The sequence below is a fragment of the Cyprinodon variegatus genome, unplaced genomic scaffold (genome assembly GCF_000732505.1).
Source record: "Cyprinodon variegatus isolate N-32 unplaced genomic scaffold, C_variegatus-1.0 Scaffold1311, whole genome shotgun sequence".
Classification (NCBI taxonomy): Eukaryota; Metazoa; Chordata; class Actinopteri; order Cyprinodontiformes; family Cyprinodontidae; genus Cyprinodon; species Cyprinodon variegatus.
In genome coordinates this window covers 125,262-145,919 of record NW_015151764.1, presented here as the reverse complement: position 1 = coordinate 145,919, position 20,658 = coordinate 125,262, and the positions used below count along the sequence as shown (strand labels likewise).

The 20,658-nt window shown below is 48.8% G+C and overlaps 1 protein-coding gene across 1 annotated transcript in view; it reads right to left on the bottom strand.

Moving 5' to 3' along the window:
• Nucleotides 1–20,658, bottom strand: part of LOC107102749 (talin-1-like) — a 60,225-nt gene that overhangs the window by 9,052 nt on the left and 30,515 nt on the right. The window contains exons 21-47 of the mRNA XM_015402165.1: nt 20,337–20,450; nt 18,875–19,009; nt 18,657–18,785; nt 18,364–18,466; nt 15,939–16,147; nt 15,642–15,761; nt 14,556–14,753; nt 14,303–14,442; nt 14,127–14,220; nt 12,659–12,748; nt 12,425–12,547; nt 12,208–12,351; nt 11,962–12,123; nt 11,663–11,803; nt 11,362–11,543; nt 8,994–9,126; nt 8,722–8,823; nt 8,349–8,519; nt 7,586–7,834; nt 7,379–7,498; nt 7,147–7,293; nt 6,897–7,063; nt 4,634–4,817; nt 4,275–4,400; nt 3,889–4,005; nt 3,628–3,813; nt 3,306–3,413 (exon numbers count right to left, since the gene is read on the bottom strand). Of these exons, the coding sequence (XP_015257651.1) occupies nt 3,306–3,413; nt 3,628–3,813; nt 3,889–4,005; nt 4,275–4,400; nt 4,634–4,817; nt 6,897–7,063; nt 7,147–7,293; nt 7,379–7,498; nt 7,586–7,834; nt 8,349–8,519; nt 8,722–8,823; nt 8,994–9,126; nt 11,362–11,543; nt 11,663–11,803; nt 11,962–12,123; nt 12,208–12,351; nt 12,425–12,547; nt 12,659–12,748; nt 14,127–14,220; nt 14,303–14,442; nt 14,556–14,753; nt 15,642–15,761; nt 15,939–16,147; nt 18,364–18,466; nt 18,657–18,785; nt 18,875–19,009; nt 20,337–20,450 (3,894 nt within the window). The remainder of the gene's footprint in view (nt 1–3,305; nt 3,414–3,627; nt 3,814–3,888; nt 4,006–4,274; nt 4,401–4,633; nt 4,818–6,896; nt 7,064–7,146; nt 7,294–7,378; nt 7,499–7,585; nt 7,835–8,348; nt 8,520–8,721; nt 8,824–8,993; nt 9,127–11,361; nt 11,544–11,662; nt 11,804–11,961; nt 12,124–12,207; nt 12,352–12,424; nt 12,548–12,658; nt 12,749–14,126; nt 14,221–14,302; nt 14,443–14,555; nt 14,754–15,641; nt 15,762–15,938; nt 16,148–18,363; nt 18,467–18,656; nt 18,786–18,874; nt 19,010–20,336; nt 20,451–20,658) is intronic.

Below are 20,658 nucleotides of genomic sequence, written 5' to 3'. Positions count from 1 at the left end.
TAGCCTGCCTTGCTATCCCCATGCTAACCTTAGCCCGCCTTGCTACCACCATGCTAACTTTAGCCTGCCTTGCTATCCCCATGCTAACCTTAGCCCGCCTTGCTACCACCATGCTAACTTTAGCCTGCCTTGCTATCCCCATGCTAACCTTAGCCCGCCTTGCTATCCCCATGCTAACCTTAACCCGCCGTCAGAGGTGCGGTTTAAAGGAGAAAATGTAAAAAGCATCAATTATCTCAGAAAAGTTATAAAAAAAATGTTTTAGCATTCTTTAGTGAGTTAAGTATAGAAATAAGTAATTTTAGTAGCCTACCATAATTGCATTATTTATGGCGACCTGCTTGCACATGTGGAAATGAGCTGATGGTACGGATCAGGTATTGACAGTTGGCAAGCTTTGCTAACACCATGCTAACATTAGCCCTCCTTGATATCACCATGCTAACAATAGCTCACCTTGCTAACACAACGCTAATGTTTGCATGCTTTGCTAACACTATGCTAATATTAGCCCTTCTTGATATCACTATGCTCACATTAGACCTCCTTGATATCACCATGCTAACAATAGCTCACCTTGCTAACACAATGCTAACATTGGCACTGTCATTACCCGATCCGTACCATCAGCTCATTTGCGCCTGTGCAAACAGAATAACTTCCGGTGGCAATATTTCCTTTTTCTTACTTTTTTATTCTTTTGTATTTTTNCTGTTCACGCAGGCGCAAATGAGCTGATGGTACGGATCGTGCTACCGGTACGGATCGGGTAGCGACAGGCACTCCTTGATATCACCATACTAAAGTTAGCCCACCTTGTTATCCCCACGCTAAAATTTGCCTGCCTTGCTAACACAATGCTAACATTGCCAAGCTTTGCTAACACCATGCTAACATTAGCCCTCCCTGATATCACCATGCTAACATTGGCTAGCTTTCCAATCTTGACTCCTGTCTATTCCTCCCCTTCATGCAGTCGGTGAGTCCTGCTGCTGGTGTAACTTTGTACCTATTGCGTGAAAGGCCAGGGACAATGGGAAACAATCTATGGCTCACTGCTAACGTTGCTAACGCTACATCCATGTGAATGCAGATTCAAGTCAAATCCCCTCCTAACTTCACAAGAAAAAAAAGCTCTTCAGTGAATAGACATGAATTTAAAGACAATTACTGAGAAGAGAAGGTAACTACCAGGTTATAACTGCTTAAGCTCAAATCTATAGAAACGAATAAAGGAGCGTTTGTTTCGTTGCTTTGATCCTCAGTCCCAGAGGAACATGATGATGAAGATATTTCACCTGAATCAAGTCCAAAAAGACTTTAATCGACACGTTTTTACTATTTTCATCCTGGCCAGATAACACAGCAACATGGCTGTAAGAGGCCTGTAGGTCGGCCATCTTAGGACTCTGCTGTCATGTCAGAACAATGCAACCTGCCTCCTTACAGCAACATGTTCCAACTAACAGAAATACCCAATGAGTGAGTGGCAGGAGCAGCAGACTCTGGGCCAGGATGGGGCTCTGCTGGGGTCCTGACACCGTCCCAGACTGGAAATATTCAGGTTCAGCCAGTGGGCGACAGGTGCAGGGAATTAACAGAGATCAGTCCACACTCAGCTCAGCTTTATTCAGAAGAAGAGTGATGTTACGCAGCGGGAACGCATGCAGGGAGCAAATCATCTCAGAAACAATCTGATGTTTAAACATGATTCTTCCGTTATGAAGGGTAGTTTGATGTTTATGGAGTTTTTATTCTAATGAGAGGAAACTGTCATATTAAACCACCTCACCCAGCGACATGCACAATCGCTCAGAATGAAGGGGCTGGTTGTGATTTCATCATTAGATCAACAGGAACCAATCACGTCCAGGATCACAGCTCTCACACGTCCCATTAGGATCACTGATGGATTAAATAATCTGAGCTGGGAGTGGTCAAACTGAGCAGCCCGTCACACATGAGCGCCTCAGTGCGGCGGCGTACTCACCGGCTGGCAGCAGCGTCACAGAGACACGTTTAAAGGAACAAAAAGAGAAAGAAAAGGTGGAATCAGACGCCTGCTGTGGAAGGAAGCCACCAGAGCCGAACCCTGAGGGGCCCCACTGTCTAAAGACGAGTTTNGGAAGCCACCAGAGCCGAACCCTGAGGGGCCCCACTGTCTAAAGACGAGTTTAGAAATGTCGACGTTTGAGAATGTTTTCAGTAGAAACAAAAATTTCTATTTCTAATCATCATTTTGCTCATCAGAAAACCAGGTCCTTAAAATAATCCAACAGATTTATAGATGGATGTTTCCATGGCTTCCACCTTCTTAAGGAAATCTTAAAAATCACCCCCCTTCTTAAATGACCGTCCCACTGAAAACGTGTCTCCATACAATAAAATCCTATTCATTCAAATTCCACTAAAACTATCAATTTAAGGCATCCATGTATAAGAAATGTTAAAACATTAAGAATTTTTTTTTATTCCCTTTTAGCTCATATTTCAATCCATTCATATTCAGTGGGCGTGAGTTTAGGGCGATGCGCGCTCCTGCGACAGACGAGGTCATTCTGGAAACAACAGATGAACCCGGAGGAGAGAAGCAGGGGCGCATTTAGGACATTTGGGGCCCTAGGCAAAGACAGGCAGGGGGCCCTCTGAATTAAGGGACCCATTATAGAGATACAGAAATTTTAATAGAATAGACAAACATTATTTACTAAATTTTGACTGCCCTTAATCATGTTTTATATTTCTATATAATTTCTAGGGAAAATTAACAATTTAAGATATTTTATTCACATCTTGAAGAGTAAAAATGCATTTTGAGATATCTCAAATGACATAATCTTATTTATCATCTAAAGTGTCACACATCCAGAATTATAATCAATTTCAATTAATTTGGACTAGTCTAAAGTATTTTTTTTTATATCCAATTTATGAAATATCCCCCTGAGCTGTCCTAACAGCTGCCTGCAGGACTCTGCATGGCTGCAATGATGCTGGCTCTTCTTGACAAAGCTGTTTCAAAGCATGTAGCCTAGCTCACTTTAAATTAGCCAATAGAACAATACTGATTTTCTGATAAACACTCATATTTCAGCTGTTTCAATTTAATTAATTGAATTTAAAAAAAAAAGATACTTGACTTGAAAGAATTCAGATTTTGCAATGTTTTGTGAGGTTTTGTTATAAGCGCAGTCGGGCCATTCCGCCGGGCGATAGTCAGACGAGCTGATAGTAGGCCTCTTGTGTCAGGAGATAGACGGACCCAACACCCCCCAGAAGCAAAGTAGTGAGAGAGGCGGACTCACCAGCAGGACGTGTTCCAGCAGTCCCAGATAGCCAGAGGCACACTCGTTGCCGTAGCGTAGAGCGCGCATCTGGACGTCCTTGCTGACCTCTGGGTGGTAGGCAGCTTCCTGAGAGGTGAGAGAGACAAACATGCATCAGTTACCGCTGACTCCAGCAGGGGGCGATGTTTTTAGAACAAAACGGCTACAGGCAAAGATGCTGGGGGGAGGAGGTGCACTGTCTAAACACTACAGATGACCTTTGACCCCTGCTGGCATCTCAGCAGGGTGTTGTTCCTGGTGGATATTTTGTAGGATGTGAAAACATTAATATCCAGGGTACCTTGCAGGAGTGCAACATGTCAGCAATAGCTCTTCTGCTGAGGTTAGCGGTGGCGATGATGTCCTCCTGGCGACAGGAGTTCCCAGCAGCCACGGCCTTAGCTGTTGCCACGGTGATCCCCTTTGTCATACGGATGAACTCCTCCGGCGTGGTGGTCTTCGGTGGCGGATCGGAGCTGCAGAACACCTGAGACCACAGCGTAACCCAGGATCAGAGGGACGTCTATCCTGCCTGAGGGGGCATGGCGGTCAGAGGACTCACAGTCAGCTCCTGCTTGATGTGTTCGATCGTCGCCTCTAGAGCTCTGGTTCCCTTGGTGGCCTCGTCCTCCACCGCCTTCACCGTCTTCAGCAGGGACGTCACGTTGGTCACCATCACCTACAGAAGGAAAGCAGATCAGCCAGGTCTGAAGCTCCCGGTTAAACATTGGAAGTCTGGGCCTTTAACAGCTGATGGACCAGAATAGAACTAGTTCACCTAGAAGAGATGAGAAGGTTTCAGGAACAAAATGTCTTCCTGATGAGAGTCTACCTGATGGTTTACCTGTGTCTGACCAACACCTTTCTCCTTTATAAACATCTGCGGTTCTGTTAATGGTGAACGTGTGGGTGTTTGTTTAAGATGGTCCAGATGTTCAGGTGCGTTACCTTAGCAGAGCTCTTCAGCTGCAGCATGCTGGGGTCGTCGTGAGGTTTACCGGCCGCCGCCTTGGTGGCGCTAATCAGGTTACCCAGAGCTTTGGCCACGTCCTTCACTGCATTGATCAAGACCACCTACAGAGGGCAGAGGCATGAGAACCCGGTCCAGAAAACCATTTTCTAACGTCTACCTTATGTTGGACTGAACTTCCATCACTAGAGTGATGTTGATCGTCACTGTAGACGATGACTGAGGTCCGACCCAGAGGCTGTCAGAACCAGTCTGTCTGCTTCATTGAAGAGTTTGGTTCCTGCTCAGGTCGGATCAGATAAAGGCAACATGGTGAACATGCACAGTAGAAGCTTACCTGAGTCTCAGGGTCTTCTGAACCTAGACTGGCTGCTCCCAGTTTGACCACATCAGCCAGTTTGGTTATGGTGGAAACTGATGACTGGGCAGCCTGAGCCAGTTTCTCCTGACTGGCTCCAGCGCCAGAGACCAGCAGCTTGGTGTCCTCCACCAGCGCCTTGGCCGTCTTCAGGATGCACTCTCTGAAAAACAAGAGCAGGTCGGACTTTGAGAGGCGGGACCAGCAGCTTCTGCCATCCTGGGACGTCGTTCACATGGGATCAAAACCGCACGGCTGCAGAACCTGGAGCTAAAGAATCAGACATGGAGACCTTCCTGTTTCTGTTTGCTACCAGATCAGCATCAGCTCTCCATCAGGTCACCACTTAGCTGAACATCACAAGTTAAAGTCCTGATGCTCTTAAACAGTCTGGGATAAAAACAGCACAGAGGGATGCTCTCCTGTGGGGGTTCTGCTCCCAGTAGGGTTCTGCTCCCAGTAGGGTTCTGCTCCCAGTAGGGTTCTGCTCCCAGTAGGGTTCTCCTCCCAGTAGTTAATTACTGATTCTTAGATCCAGGAACAAACCATCATCATATTTACAAGAAGCTATCGCTTGTTTTCCTTAACTCTATCAAACCCTTTAGCTAATCAACAGTAGAACTCCCATGTCCGCCATTTTGACAGTAATGAGATTTTAAAGGGAAAGAACTTTATTTACATTAATCATATGTTGCTCATGTTAACTGATTTTTCCTGTTTTTAGATTTCCTTTATTTTCACCTAATAAAATAAAACCATAAAAATTAAATATGGTTAATTTTACCTTGCTCACACTCAGCCATCATTTAGACGGCTCTATTAGTTGCATTGTAAATTCTTCTTGCAGTTGATTGACGTACCGTTGCCTAGCAACCAACATTCTACCTAGAACTCTTTGGCTAAAACGGAAAAAATGGCTTTCAGAAGAAATCTAACCAGACTTTAGAAATGCTTTCAAATATTGATGATAGCGATTCGGGCGGAGCGGGGAGAGACATGAGGCGGAGCGGGGAGGAAGCGGACAGCGAGTCCGAGGACGATCAACCATCCCTGGGAGAACGCAGTGGTATCAGTGAGCCATCAGACAATAGTGAAACTTTTGTTCTGGTTTGGATAGCACTGCCCCCACCTCAGCTGGTCGACTCGGCGGCCCAAAGCCAAACCACAGCCCCTGGTCTGCTGTGATCACACAGGTCTGGGTGGATCAGTTATTAGAAAGTGGTTTTATTTTACCATCTGCTGGACATAGCAGCTGGAAACCTGATGGTTTGATCAGGAGCTGTTTGAACGGCACAGTTTCACGCAGAGATTTTATCCTTCAACTGCTAAAAGAGTTTCAGGGTTTATACAGGAATGAATAAGTCTAATTTAATGCTCTTTTAATGCTCTTAGAAATAATTTCAATGCCACCAACATGTACCAATCGACAGGCATCAGCAATTCCTCTTTTTTCCAGGCACTTTTGTTCAAATTTGCTTTTTCCCCCCATTCTCTAACTTTTTTCTCTGAATCAGGCTTATTTTCTGAAAATACATCTTTGCCATCAACTGGAAGCAGTTCCACGTAAATATATTGTGATATAATGCCTGACGAATTTGTTTTTATAAACATATTTTTAATAAAGCATTTTAAATGCCACAATAAACACATATAATGAATTGTAATGCCAATTAAGGCTTCAATTTAAAAACTAACTTAATGACTTTTAATGACCCACGGAAACCCTGAGTTTCCAGCCCCTCCCCCGCAGCAGAGCAGCTTTGATGAGGCAAAGAAAACAGCAGCAGGAGCTTCAGCGCTGCAGATAGAAAACGCTCAGTTTATGTTTCATAAACGGTGGATGAAAAGGAGGTGTGGGAAATGTTTGGGAGGAATAAAATAAAAAACGCAATAAAATTCTAATTTCAAATTTTGAATCTGTGTAGTAAAACAGTCTTCTAATAATCGAATAATAATAATAATAACATATAATACAGTCTTTAATTGATATATATATATATATTAGACCTGATCTAAGGTCTTTATATCCTCAATGTGTTTATATCGCACACTAGCAGTCGATGACATCATCACTCATCATCACTACTCATGCATTTCTATAGGGGAAATGTCAGTGGTCAAACTGACGGCCAGTGGGAGGTTCTAGTAGGATCAGAATTCTGGTTATCATGGCGTTAACCTCATCAGCATCACATGACCTGAAAGCCAAAGCATTGATGAAGGTCAACATGGCGGCTGGTACCTGTGGTCAGCAAACGTCTCGGCGTTCTCTCGGTTCAGAGTACCCGCCGTAGCAAACATGATGGTGGTGTCCAGGTCGGCGATGATCCCAGAGACGGCGCTGGCAGCCGTTATGCACGCCTGGGTGCCACGGTTACCAGCTTGAAGGGACGCCAGCACATGAGACACCTGCAACAGATCGATGTGAGGGTGAACATGGAGGGGTGGGGGGGATCAGGAAGAACGGCGAGGACGGGACGACGCCCCCTGACCTTCTCTGAAACTTTGCGGGCGCTTTCAATCAGCTCTTTCTTGATGAAGGAGTCGCTGGGGCTGCACTGCAGGGCGCCGGCCTTGGTCACCAGCCCGGTGCAGGTGAAGCCCAGCTCGCCCACCTGCTTCTTGATGTGAGAACCGATCTGGACCAGGAACCAACAGAAGAAGATTAACGCTTTGAAATAAAAGGAATCAACAGGAAGCCAGCGAGCAGCAGCTCTCCTTCACCTCGTCGTTCTCTGCAGTGAGGGCCGCATATTTGGCCTCATCTGCCAGATTCCCAAAGTTATTGGTCAGCTGGTTGGCCAGCCCCCCGAGGTCATCTGGGTTGGTGTTGGACTTGGTCACCTAGAGAGCAACAAGCCTGATTAGCCAGCAGCAGAGCTGCGTCCGCCGCCGTCTGATGAAGGCGGGATTCTTTCTCCGGCGTCTCACCATCTCCTGAACTGTAACGGCGATGGCCTTGGCTGTCTTCACCATGGTGGTCTGATAATCCACGAAGGTGCCCTCCGGCTCGTCTGCCGGCCCGTCTTCCATCTTATTGATGGCGTCGTTGATGGAATCGACCATGCCGCCCACGGCGCCAGCAGCGCCGGCGGCCTCAGCCAGCGTGGCGCCCAGGTCGTCTACAGCTTCCTTCATCATCTGGACCGAATCCTCCAGAGCGCCCTGCATGTGAGCCGCCTAGAGAGGCAAAGAGAACCGCAGGCGGCGGGTCGGGAGCATTTACAGCATTTCAGGTCAAAGAGGAGTTTTAACCAAAGCCGTCCTGATAGGAAGGGAATTCTGCTTCATTACAGCTACAAGCAAGAAACCCAGAAATAAAATGAGCCACGAATACGACTCCAACAATTATCAATATGAGACTCAAATATAAGAAAATTACTTCGGCAAAAACATTTTTAAAAAAATAGTCTAGATTTTGGCCAATAAAGACCCGTCAAAGGTAAATGTGTGTTCGATCAGAGACTTGGGTCTTATTTGCCGATTCTTCAGCCCCTCTCAGAAAATAGATCAGAATCGCTTCAGAAGCCTGAAAGATGATATTTTACACTCATATCTTACTCAGATCGTCTGATTTTGTATTAATCTTAAATATTTAGGCGTAAAACAACCAACTTTTTTAATGAAGAAGTGAGAATGCAGATAAGGATGGTGAGAAGGTAGCAGGGAGACACCAGACAGCTGCATTTGGTACCTTGGGGTTTCCTCCAGCCTCCTTTGCCGTGTAGAGCATCTGCAGAGCCGACTCTGCCAGAGTCTTGGTCTGGTCCAGGACGGCCATCTGCTGCTGGCTGCTCAGGATCTTGGAGGCTGTGCCGATGGCAGCCATGATCAGGGGCTCAAAGTAGGTGGCCATCTGAGAGACCTGTCAGCAAACAGAGCACCTGATCAGGGATGGAGGACGGGGGGGGGACGCCAGCCTTTAGAAGGAGAACCAATCAGCTTCTGGGTTAAGGAGCCACATCATGAACTCATGCTTTAAAGCAACCTGCTGCTGCTCATCATGAATCTGAGGAAACCCATCAGAAGGAGAAGCCCCAGCTGACGGTCTGAACCAGGCGGTCTACCTTGTGTCCAAGCTGGGAGGCCTCGGATCGAGCTGCCACGGCAACAGGGTCAATCAGGTTACTGATCTCATGGACAGAGACGGCCATCTGCTCATGGAGAGTCTGCAGAACACGGTTCAGAGCGTTAGCAAAGCTAGAGAAGGATTATTTGGAGGAAAGATTCAGCATTTGGAGGAAAGTGATCGTCTGTTTCTAAAGGGGTTGTTTTTTGGGTAAGGACCCGATCCTTGGTGCCTTGAAGGGGATCTACTAAGAGGATAATCAATCTTTACCTCCATGGAGATGTCATCCCGGGGGGTCAGCTGCTGGCTGATGGCAGCCAGAGACGCCTGGTCCACTTCACGGATGCAGCCGTTCAGAACCTCTATGGCATCGTCACATTCTCTCTGACCAGGAGCCTTTTCTCTGCACACATGGAAGGTTAGCAGTTAGCATCAGATACTGTGATGTGGATTGGTCCTGTTTGTTCCTCCTTCTGAACCTGTAATTGATGTTTGGTTTGGTTCCACAGAAAATTCTAGGCACCGCCGGAACCAAGCGCCTGCCAAAGACAACCTGAGCCAGTCCATGCTAGCAGAGCCGGCAGTGGTCCAAAGCAGGAGAACCTTTACTACACCGCTCCTCTGCAAATCCACCTGGACCTCAGAGGATCTGTCTGGACCTCAGAGGATCCGTCTGGACCTCAGAGGATCCACTGGGACCTCAGAGGATCCGACTGGACCTCAGAGGATCCGACTGGACCTCAGAGGATCCGACTGGACCTCAGAGGATCCACTGGGACCTCAGAGGATCCACCGGGACCTCAGCGTAGGGGGAACCAGGGCCTGTGGACAGGACCACTGGCTGTAACATTCAGAACCCGGTCAGGAACATCAGCGTACCTCATGTTGGTGATCAGCTTCTTAATGGAGTCGGACACGGTTCTGGAGTGGCCCGCCAACACAGACCACTTGGGGGGGTCTTTAGGGTTGACTGCCAGGGAGCGGGCGGTCTGGATCAGGCCTGTGGAACTCTCCAGCATCATCTGGGCAGCGGTTAAAATGGGCTCCATGGCTGCGTGGCCCTGAGGAGGGAGGATGGGGTCATGGTTAGAGGACTGCGGGCCGTTTGAGCCGGTTCTGCTGGGTCACTGAACAGAACCTTTGGTACCAGTGGAAATGAGTGACAAGGTCTGCGACCCACCTCGGGGCTGATCTGGGCCGGGATGCTGGCGAACTCTGGGTTTGAGGCGAAGGCGGTCAGGTTGTCCACAGCTTCTATCAGAGGTCCAGTAGCAGCCCTGCACTTCTCCCGGTTCTCCTGGTTAAAGGCTCCATCTAAGGCCTGGAAAACAGACACCATCAGAACTTCGTGGACCAACATGGCGTCCGTCCGGTTAGGGCTACTCCCAAAGTGAACTGGAATCCTTTCCAGCCGAGCACATCGTCATCTATCAGAGGATTTCCTCTTCCTGGTGACCTTATAAGGATTTCCTTACGAACCTTGATGGACTTGACCAGGTTGGCGGTGGTGTTGGCCACCTCCTTGGCTGACTGGACAAACTGCCTCTTGGCGACGGGGTTGGCGGTCTTGGAGGAGGCCAGGCGGCAGGCGTTGCAAAGCGCCGAGGTGTGTTTGGCTACGATGGTCGCTGCAGACAGCACCTGGGCAGAGAACAAGCACGCAGGTCACCATGGTGACCCAAATGGACCCGGTCCCACCAAAACATCTAGTGTTGAGCTGCTTACCTGAGACTGAGTGCAGGCCGGATCCACCAGGTTCTGACAGGCCATCTGGATAGCCTGGTTAGCCCGGGCAAACTGAGTGGGATCCACCAGACCTTTCTGACCCGCTACGCTGGTAGGGTCCGATACTCCCACCAGGTACGCCGCCTACATGGGTCAGAACACGTTTGGTGATGAATCCCAGCTAGAACCCGGACGGTGAGGACAGGGCGGACCTTACCTGAGCAGCAGCTTCAGTCAGACCGCACAGCGCTTTGGATCCGGCGCTGACAGAATCCCCGAACTCTGGAAGGTTGGAGTTCTTGGCATTGTGAGAAATACCTGCCATGGACTCGCCCAGAACCTGCCCAGAAGAGGCCGGAATCGTCAGATGAGCCGCTTCCGTGTTTTCACCTTCAGATCGTTTGACCTTCAGGGTTTGATTTAAAGCGATGAGAAGAAAGGAGACGTTTTACCTTGGAGTTCTCCATGACGCTGTCGATGCACTCGAAGAAGGACTGCTCATTAACCGCCTCGGTTGGATTGGCCAGCATCCCTTTGACTGACTGCACACAGAGACCAGAGCGTTACAGAACCAGGACCCTCCTGAGGCATGGAGGGGAAGCTAACGCTAAAGCTAATGGCTGACAGCCTGACTAAGCCAGAGGTAGCAGCTGCTGAACTGGACACCTACTGGTAGAGGAGAAGAACTGTATTTATTCTGAACAATAAANGACCTCAGAGGATCCGACTGGACCTCAGAGGATCCGACTGGACCTCAGAGGATCCGACTGGACCTCAGAGGATCCGACTGGACCTCAGAGGATCCACTGGGACCTCAGAGGATCCACCGGGACCTCAGCGTAGGGGGAACCAGGGCCTGTGGACAGGACCACTGGCTGTAACATTCAGAACCCGGTCAGGAACATCAGCGTACCTCATGTTGGTGATCAGCTTCTTAATGGAGTCGGACACGGTTCTGGAGTGGCCCGCCAACACAGACCACTTGGGGGGGTCTTTAGGGTTGACTGCCAGGGAGCGGGCGGTCTGGATCAGGCCTGTGGAACTCTCCAGCATCATCTGGGCAGCGGTTAAAATGGGCTCCATGGCTGCGTGGCCCTGAGGAGGGAGGATGGGGTCATGGTTAGAGGACTGCGGGCCGTTTGAGCCGGTTCTGCTGGGTCACTGAACAGAACCTTTGGTACCAGTGGAAATGAGTGACAAGGTCTGCGACCCACCTCGGGGCTGATCTGGGCCGGGATGCTGGCGAACTCTGGGTTTGAGGCGAAGGCGGTCAGGTTGTCCACAGCTTCTATCAGAGGTCCAGTAGCAGCCCTGCACTTCTCCCGGTTCTCCTGGTTAAAGGCTCCATCTAAGGCCTGGAAAACAGACACCATCAGAACTTAGTGGACCAACATGGCGTCCATCCGGTTAGGGCTACTCCCAAAGTGAACTGGAATCCATTCCAGCCGAGCACATCGTCATCTATCAGAGGATTTCCTCTTCCTGGTGACCTTATAAGGATTTCCTTACGAACCTTGATGGACTTGACCAGGTTGGCGGTGGTGTTGGCCACCTCCTTGGCTGACTGGACAAACTGCCTCTTGGCGACGGGGTTGGCGGTCTTGGAGGAGGCCAGGCGGCAGGCGTTGCAAAGCGCCGAGGTGTGTTTGGCTACGATGGTCGCTGCAGACAGCACCTGGGCAGAGAACAAGCACGCAGGTCACCATGGTGACCCAAATGGACCCGGTCCCACCAAAACATCTAGTGTTGAGCTGCTTACCTGAGACTGAGTGCAGGCCGGATCCACCAGGTTCTGACAGGCCATCTGGATAGCCTGGTTAGCCCGGGCAAACTGAGTGGGATCCACCAGACCTTTCTGACCCGCTACGCTGGTAGGGTCCGATACTCCCACCAGGTACGCCGCCTACATGGGTCAGAACACGTTTGGTGATGAATCCCAGCTAGAACCCGGACGGTGAGGACAGGGCGGACCTTACCTGAGCAGCAGCTTCAGTCAGACCGCACAGCGCTTTGGATCCGGCGCTGACAGAATCCCCGAACTCTGGAAGGTTGGAGTTCTTGGCATTGTGAGAAATACCTGCCATGGACTCGCCCAGAACCTGCCCAGAAGAGGCGGAATCGTTAGATGAGCCGCTTTCATGTTTTCACCTTCAGATCGTTTGACCTTCAGGGTTTGATTTAAAGCGATGAGAAGAAAGGAGACGTTTTACCTTGGAGTTCTCCATGACGCTGTCGATGCACTCGAAGAAGGACTGCTCATTAACCGCCTCGGTTGGATTGGCCAGCATCCCTTTGACTGACTGCACACAGAGACCAGAGCGTTACAGAACCAGGACCCTCCTGAGGCATGGAGGGAAAGCTAACGCTAAAGCTAATGCTGCTGCGTCTGTTAGTAGCCAGCAGCAGACTGAGCTAACAGCCTGACTAAACCAGAGGTAGCAGCTGCTGAACTGGACACCTACTGGTAGAGGAGAAGAACTGTATTTATTCTGAACAATAAAGTCAAAGAACTAGCAGACATTTTCCAGAAGTCTTAGAAACATTTCATGAAAGTCTGACCCATCATCCTACTTGGCCACTTGGGGGAGCTATTACACCGTACGGAGGGTTGAACATGTATCAGTAACCCGATGGGGTGAATCAGATGTTTCTGAGCCAGAGGATCGATTCATCAACCAAACGGACAGTGACTGTGTCCCAACGTCCGCCCTGACCTCTGACCCCTCCCTCACTCAGCTAACTGACCGTTCGGACAGATGATCACTACATTTCGCTCCACGCTGGTCACATGACTCCGCCACCTCCCCCACTGTGCCTTCGCTATCTTTATTCTCTCAACAGCTCTTGCAAAGCATTCTGGGATATATCTGCTCATCTAGTGACCATGGATGATCGCTACTTTTCAAGGTGCATTGTGGGAAATTTTGAGTGCACTACCTTTTCATCCACTAGACGAGGGGTCGGCAACCTGCAGCTCCGGAGCCGCATGTGGCTCTTCAGCGCCGCAGAAATAATGGATAAATTAGAGGATTTAAGAAATAGATAGCATCTCCAAACTCCACTGCTGCTGCTAGTTTGGTTGCAAGCATAGAAAACCATTCATAGATCCAACAGGTGGCGCTCTGATGCAGGGATGGGAACTTTCTTACATTTTTTAAAATCCCACCAAGGAACGATGTGGGATTTCAGGGTCAGAGAGCTCTGCTCTGATGATGTCACTTCCTGCTTGGTTCCTCCATCAGCTCCTCCCAACAGAAACACGTCCACCATAGAAAGATTCCTTTATCCTGTTTCTATCATTTCATCAATGCTGCTCCTCCATCACCTCATGCTACTATGGGACATTTACTCAGGGATAAACATTTAATGAAACATTCTTATTATATGTTTAAGCCCAGCTAGTCCTTGTTTAAAACGGGCTAAAACACTTACATGCAGACTTTTAGAGTTTTGCAGCTCCAGACTGATTAGTTATTTGTTTTTTTGGTCCAGTGTGGCTCTTTGAGCAGTTTGGGTTGCCGACCGCTTCACTAGACTTTCATCTAAAATTGCGCAACCACTATATAATGCCCTATGTAGGGGTTAGGGCGGACGTTCAGATAAAATGGCCGACATTCAGAAGCAGGCAGATCAGGGTGTCCACACTGGATGATCAGGTGATTAACACGGCGAGGTTACCTCCAGCTCCCTGAGAGCATTGTCACACTCCTTCTGACCCGGGGCCTGCTGGGTGCACATGGTGATGAGCTGGTTGATGCTGTCTGTGACCGCCCTGGAAGCACAAAGACTCGCATGTTAAGAACAGACGTGTTCTGGAGAAGTCCCGGCCTTAGAGGGAGGAAGGAGGTCCTCACCGAGCTGCTGCTGCCAGCTGGTTCTTCAGGTTGGGGGAGCTGGGGTCAGTGGACAGGGCCTTGGCTGCCAGCAGCAGTTTGCTTGATGACATGGAAATGGTCTTCAGGTTGGACACCACCTGGGTCTGGTCCTCTTTGGACTAAAGGGACGAGTAAAACTGTTAATCCTCAACAAAGTTTGATGAAATCTCCCAGGAGCTGAACAGGAGCTCCTGCTGCTTGGAAATCCCAACAAACTTGGACTCCTCCTCACCTGAGAGGTTCCTGCCATATCAACGCCGGCCTCCAGGAAGTTGCTGAAGTCTTGTCCAAACTTGCTGGTGGCCCTGGCCAGGTCCTGGGTGGTCCCTCTGGATGCCTGCACCACCTCGTTGGCCGACTGGTTCAGGCCAGCCGCCACCTCGTTCAGCTGAGACTGGATTTCCTGGAAACTTCGTCCGCTGGACGGGAACTGGAGAGATGGGAGGAGAATAGACATTACAGGAAGTGATGCGTTAGCCTTTCATCACATTAGATCAAACTATAATGGAGTCAGATACTGACAGATTATAAAATCTGCATGAATGTTCAACCTCTGGCTGAACATGGTGGAATCAATCTGAGTAATAAATATCTTTGCAGTGATGCTTATTCAGTCAATCAGTGAACCAGAAAGTGAGTGAGTGATCCTATAAATAAATCAGCTATTGAATCAGTCAGTGAATCTGTTGATCAGTAAGTCAGCCATTCAGTGAATCACTCAATTAATTAGTGAATCACTGAACGAGTCAGTGAATCATTTTGGGAATTAGTGGGTCCCTGAAGTAGTGAGTGAATCAATCAGAAAAACACTCAGTCAATCAATGGATCAGTGAGTGAATCATTTAATCAGTCAGTTAATTAGTCAGTGAATCAGTCAGCAAATCAGTCAGTGAATCAGTTGATCAGTAAGTCAGCCATTCAGTGAATCACTCAATTAATTAGTGAATCAGTGAACGAGTCAGTGAATCAGTCAGCAAATCACTCAGTGAATCAGTTGATCAGTAAGTCAGTCATTCAGTGAATCACTCAATTAATTAGTGAATCAGTGAACGAGTCAGTGAATCAGTCAGTGAATCATTTGGTGAATTAGTGGGTCCCTGAAGTAGTGAGTGAATCAGTCAGCAAATCAGTGAGTGAATAATTTAATCAGTTAATTAGTCAGTGAATCAGTCAATGAATCACTTGGTAAATTGTTGAGTCGGTGGATCAGTGAGTGATTCAGTCAATAAACCACTCAGTTCGTCAGAGGATCAGTGAACCGCTCAGTGAGTAAATCAGTGTGTGAATCAGTGAGTAAATCAGTGAGTGATGCACTAACAGAATTGGCCAGTAGGGATCTGCTGGCTTCGCCCACGGAGCGGATGGCGTTGTCCACGTCCCTCTGGCCGGGTAGGGAGTTCACACATCTGTTCAGAGCCTGGGACACGGCCTTGGCCACCTGCAGACGGATAATCACATGATGATGATGATGGACTGGTCCGGGGGTCATCCCCCAGCTGGTGTTAACAGTGTCACCAGGTGATCAGAACGGTTTCCACGGTGACAGAAGACCTTTGATCATTTTCAGACAAGGATCAGTCACCATCACTGTTTGTATCGATGCTTAGTGTCTGACCTGCGCCAGCCTCTGCTGACTCTCCGGGTCTCCCGGGTTAGCAATCGCCCTCTTGGTTTCTTCCATCAGATTGGCCGATTTGTCCATGACATCACTAGCGCAGTCCAGCACAGCGCTGCGTGTTGCAGGGTCCTCTGTGGAGGCGGCGACTCCTCTGGCCGCTGAGGCCAGGGTCTTCAGGGTCTGGGCTATATCTCTGGCCGACATGCCTGGATGGAAAAGGAGGGGGGGCTTCAGTGAGATAAACAGGAAGTGACTCTGTGGGACGGAAAGAGTTAAAACAAGATTTCCGCTTTGGACACCTTCAGGAGACAGAAATAGTTTAAGAGCAGAACTATCTGGTGGAAATAATGGTCAGTCCCTCTGCAGATGTTTTATAGCATCAGGTCCTTAAAGGGCCGGTAGCAGCCGCTCAGATTTCATTACTGGATTCACTTCCACCTCTACGGAGGACCAACTCTGCCATATTTAAAAATAAATACAGAAATAAATTAATGCTCAATAAATAAATAAGCATACGATTAATTGCCACCAAAAATACAATCATCAAATAACTGTAATTAGAAATTAAATTATACAGTGAGACAGTGAGTATATAACTCTTTCAATTAGCTTCTTTATTTATTTGCCTTTGTAATATTTTACCTTATTTATTTTTTTGTCCTTTATAATCTTCAACTTTATTTTTTAATTACTTATATTTTTAAGTATTTATTTATGTGCATGTTATAATATTTTTGTCCGTTTTATTCTTCCTTTGTATTTTTTTACCTTAGTTATTTCTTTGCCACTATTTATTTCTGTCTGCAAATGAGGAGGGGGCGTGTCCACCATAATTAACCAGCCGAATAAGGCTGTTAATTATGGTGGAACGTAGCTTCTTTGGTCTTATGCTAACATGGAGGGTCAGAGGAAACACTGGGAGGTCAGAGGGAGATGAAACATTCCTGCCGTCTGTGTCTGGAACAGAGGTCAGCCTAGACTCTCCACTGGCTGATAAGGTCAAATAATGATAATTAAACTGTTTTATTCTTTATCCTACAGAGGCTGATACGTGTTGGCAGGTAACATACAGCTAAAGGTGATTACCAAACTATACGCCATTGTTCTGGGGCAGAGTCGGACTGCTAATCTGTGATAGCGGGAATTTTCCAGTAAAAACGCATTATAGAAGTCTTAGTGACTTGAAGGTAGATTGATTAATCCACAATGTGTGTTTATATTCTGTTTCACATTTGAAACGCACCCTTTCAGCTGTGTTTTTTTTGGGGGGGCAATTGTTCGCAGTCGGAGCGAACAGATTAATCTGTCTGGATGCTCGTTCATAGCGGGAAGGTCGGTTCACTAGACCTGCTGTCATGAGCCCCATTTTCACTATCCTCTGAAACCGATCCGTGCCGAGCTTGGTTCCTTATGACTATTTACTCGCCACGCTAGCACGGTTCCTCGACTCCTAGTGGCGATCTACGGTACTATTGCTCTCTAGAGAGAAAAAATAAACCACCATGGCAGCCCCCATAACATTCAGGAAGTTAGCGGAGAGTCAGGGGAAGAAGGCAGCCTTTGGTGAATTTCTTTGACAGATTCGGCTTTTGGGAAGTGGATACGACAAACGATAGTCTAATCAGGGCTTCCAGACGCAGGAAACAACGACAGATGTTGAGGTTCGTCGCACTGCTAAGCAGAATCATCCCTGGAAATCGTGCGGTGCGGTAGGAAGCTAGGATTTTAGGAATGATTATGGAGGCTGGCTGTAAGGAGACGAGGCGGTCTGCTCATTGAGAACCGAGCCAGAAATTCGGTTGTGTCTGGAACGGCATGGTTCAGTTGTGCGTGCCATTTACGCTCAACAGTTACCACGGTAACCGTGCTCGGACTGACCTCAGCACGGTTTCAAAAGAGTAGTGGAAATGGGGCTTTATATGAGCCTAAAGCTCAGCTATGTTCTCATCCACAGCTTCACTCACCGAGATAAAACCTGACCAACGTCACTGAGTGATCAGCAGAATGGAGAGCAGGGTTCGCTAAAGCAGGGCAGGGATTTCCACCTGCTGATTGGAGGCTCTGCAAGGTCCGGTCCAAATGGTCCCAACAGAGAATCCGCACCAAGCAGACGGATATGTTATCTGCTTAACGCGTTCTGGACTATCTGTGCTCTGTCGCCATCTAGAGGCTGGAATTACAGGCGAACTTTGGCCAAAGTTTAAAACCTGAGGTGAGCAGAGGTCGGTGAGAGGAGGAGCTTCCTGCTTCCTTTCTGGTATAAACAGTTATTATTGCACTATATACGCCCCCCAGTGGTCAGAAAGTGAACTGTTGTCTGTCAAAAGACTTTCAGGTTTTTCTGTCTTTAAGAAAGGGGAAAAAAAGAGTCAAATAAATAAAGATGTGGGTTAGAGCGCCCCCTGGCTTTCATTCCACCCACCTATGTAGTTCTCATCTCCCTGGGTGGCCTCGCTCAGCAGCTGGGCGATCCCGGAGGTGACGGCCTTGGTGCTGGTGCCCAGTTCTTGCGAACATTTATCCAGCTGAACAAAAGAAGAAGACTGAGTTATAAAGCTGCGGACCAGCAGGTCCATGGTTGCCATGTTGTGCGTCAGCCATGATGTGCGTCAGCCGTGTTGTGCGTCAGCCATGTTGTGCGTCAGCCGTGTTGTGCGTCAGCCGTGTTGTGCGTCAGCCGTGTTGTGCGTCAGCCATGTTGTGCGTCAGCCTCACCGTCTCTCCTGGCAGCGGCTTGAGTTTGCCTGCTTGAGCAGAAGCCTTGGCCTCCTGGATGTCCTTCTCCAGGCCTCTGACCATGTTCAGAGCGTTGTCGATCTCCAGCTGACCACACGCGTCCTGCGCCTGCATCGTCACACACAGCGTCAACACCAGCTGCCTGAGGGAGCTTCCTCCCACCCCCACATGGCCGAGGACAGGCGGCTCCGTCTTACCTTCTGCGAGGCGGTGCGGAGCTCTGCCAGGGCGCTGGCCAGGTTCTTGGCGCACTGGCTGAGCTGCATGGCGGACGCCTGGTCGTTGATGGTGGGAACTGTGGCTTTGCACGCTGTGACCATCTTAGCCCCCGGCTGGAGGAGGACAGGGACACCATCTCATCATCATCATCAGGTGATCAGAACACTCAGAACACCGCAGACAGAGAGCAGAACATTAGGAGCGGCGGCCTACTGGGTAGGACATAGAGCTTGGAATCCAGAGGTTCTGAGTTCAAGCCCAAATCCCACAGACTGCCACTCTGGGTCCCTGAGCAAGACCCTTAACCCCACACTGCTCCCTGGACCATCTTTCCATTCATCCACACCGCTGTTCTGAGCAGAACCCTGGACCTAAACAGCTCCTGCTGCTGGTTAGAGAAGGGTTAGATGCTTCTCTAACCAGAGAGAGAGTTGATAGATGCTCAACTCTCTGGTTAGAGAAGCATCTATCAACTGCAGCTCTTCATGGAGCAGCAGGCGCAAACTAAAGGTGAGAGATGTTTCCTAGAGAGGAACGTTTCCTCATGGCAGAGAACCTGCACTGCATCTTCACCAAGTCTCTGCAGGTGTGAGAACTTCTGTTCCTGGTCACCTTCACAGGTCATATGACCACAGACCTGCGGTCCTCACATCCATGGACACTTTGAACGGACCTGAAGCATCTAAAGGACGTCTGGCATCCATGATGGAACCACAGCAGAGGAAGCAGTCAGGATCCAGTTGATGGACAACACCACACTCCACCTCCAACTGAGCGGCAGGTGGCACAGGGGAGGATCTTCCTGGGCACCATCAGCAGTGGCGTTCCTCAGGGGAGTGTTCTCGTCCCACTTCACTGACAGGGTATCACCTGTTCCTCTGGAGGAGTGATCCAGGATGGAGACCAACAGACGGGTGGAGCTGGATCGACAGCACGCTGCCTCCAAGGAGCCACCTGGTCTTTGGACCTTAGGTGGTCCTCGGCGCCTCCTGTGGCAGGAGGTCATCTTCACCACCATCATTCAGTCCAGTGGGTTTGGATTCACAGGTCCAGACTGAAACCAACCGTCTGCAGAGATCTTTGGGTCTGATGGAGCAGGCCAACACTTCTGCATAATCCACACATCCGGGTCCTTCCCTCAGGCCGTCTCTTTGACCTGACTTCTGCAGCAGTTCTACCTCGTCTTCCTCTCTCATTAACGATGAACATGTAAATATTTGGCAGAAACAACCTTTCTGCTCCTTCCTTCTTTCTTCATCTTCATTTAAAAATGACTCTTTAGAAGAAAAAAAACCCAACTGATGCTGAATCCTTGATTCTGTCCACAAACCTGGGATTTTTAGCTGCTTGGTAAATTATTGTTAAAATATGAAAAGAATAATAATAAAGAAAAACACATGAAAGGGTTAATTGAAACAGAGATGAAAGGCTGATAATGACCTGCAGGAAGTTCTGGCTGGCGCCGATGAGGGCGAGCTGAGCGCTGGGGCTGTCCGGCTGAGACTGGCTGCCTCGGACTCCTTGGACCAGCTGAGGGATCTGCTCTGCCACCACCTGATCGCACACAGAGGATCGTCTGAGAAACTGCAGCAGAAAGACTGAAAGACGAAGCTTCAGACGACAGAGGCTGCGTTCTGCAGCGCGGTCACAGCAGCAAAGCAGCAACCGCTCTAAACGGCAGAGAACATTTCCCCAGAGCAGCTGAATGAAAGCATCTGCAGAAAATAAGCTGCTTAGTCAGTCACTTCATCTTGATTAAACT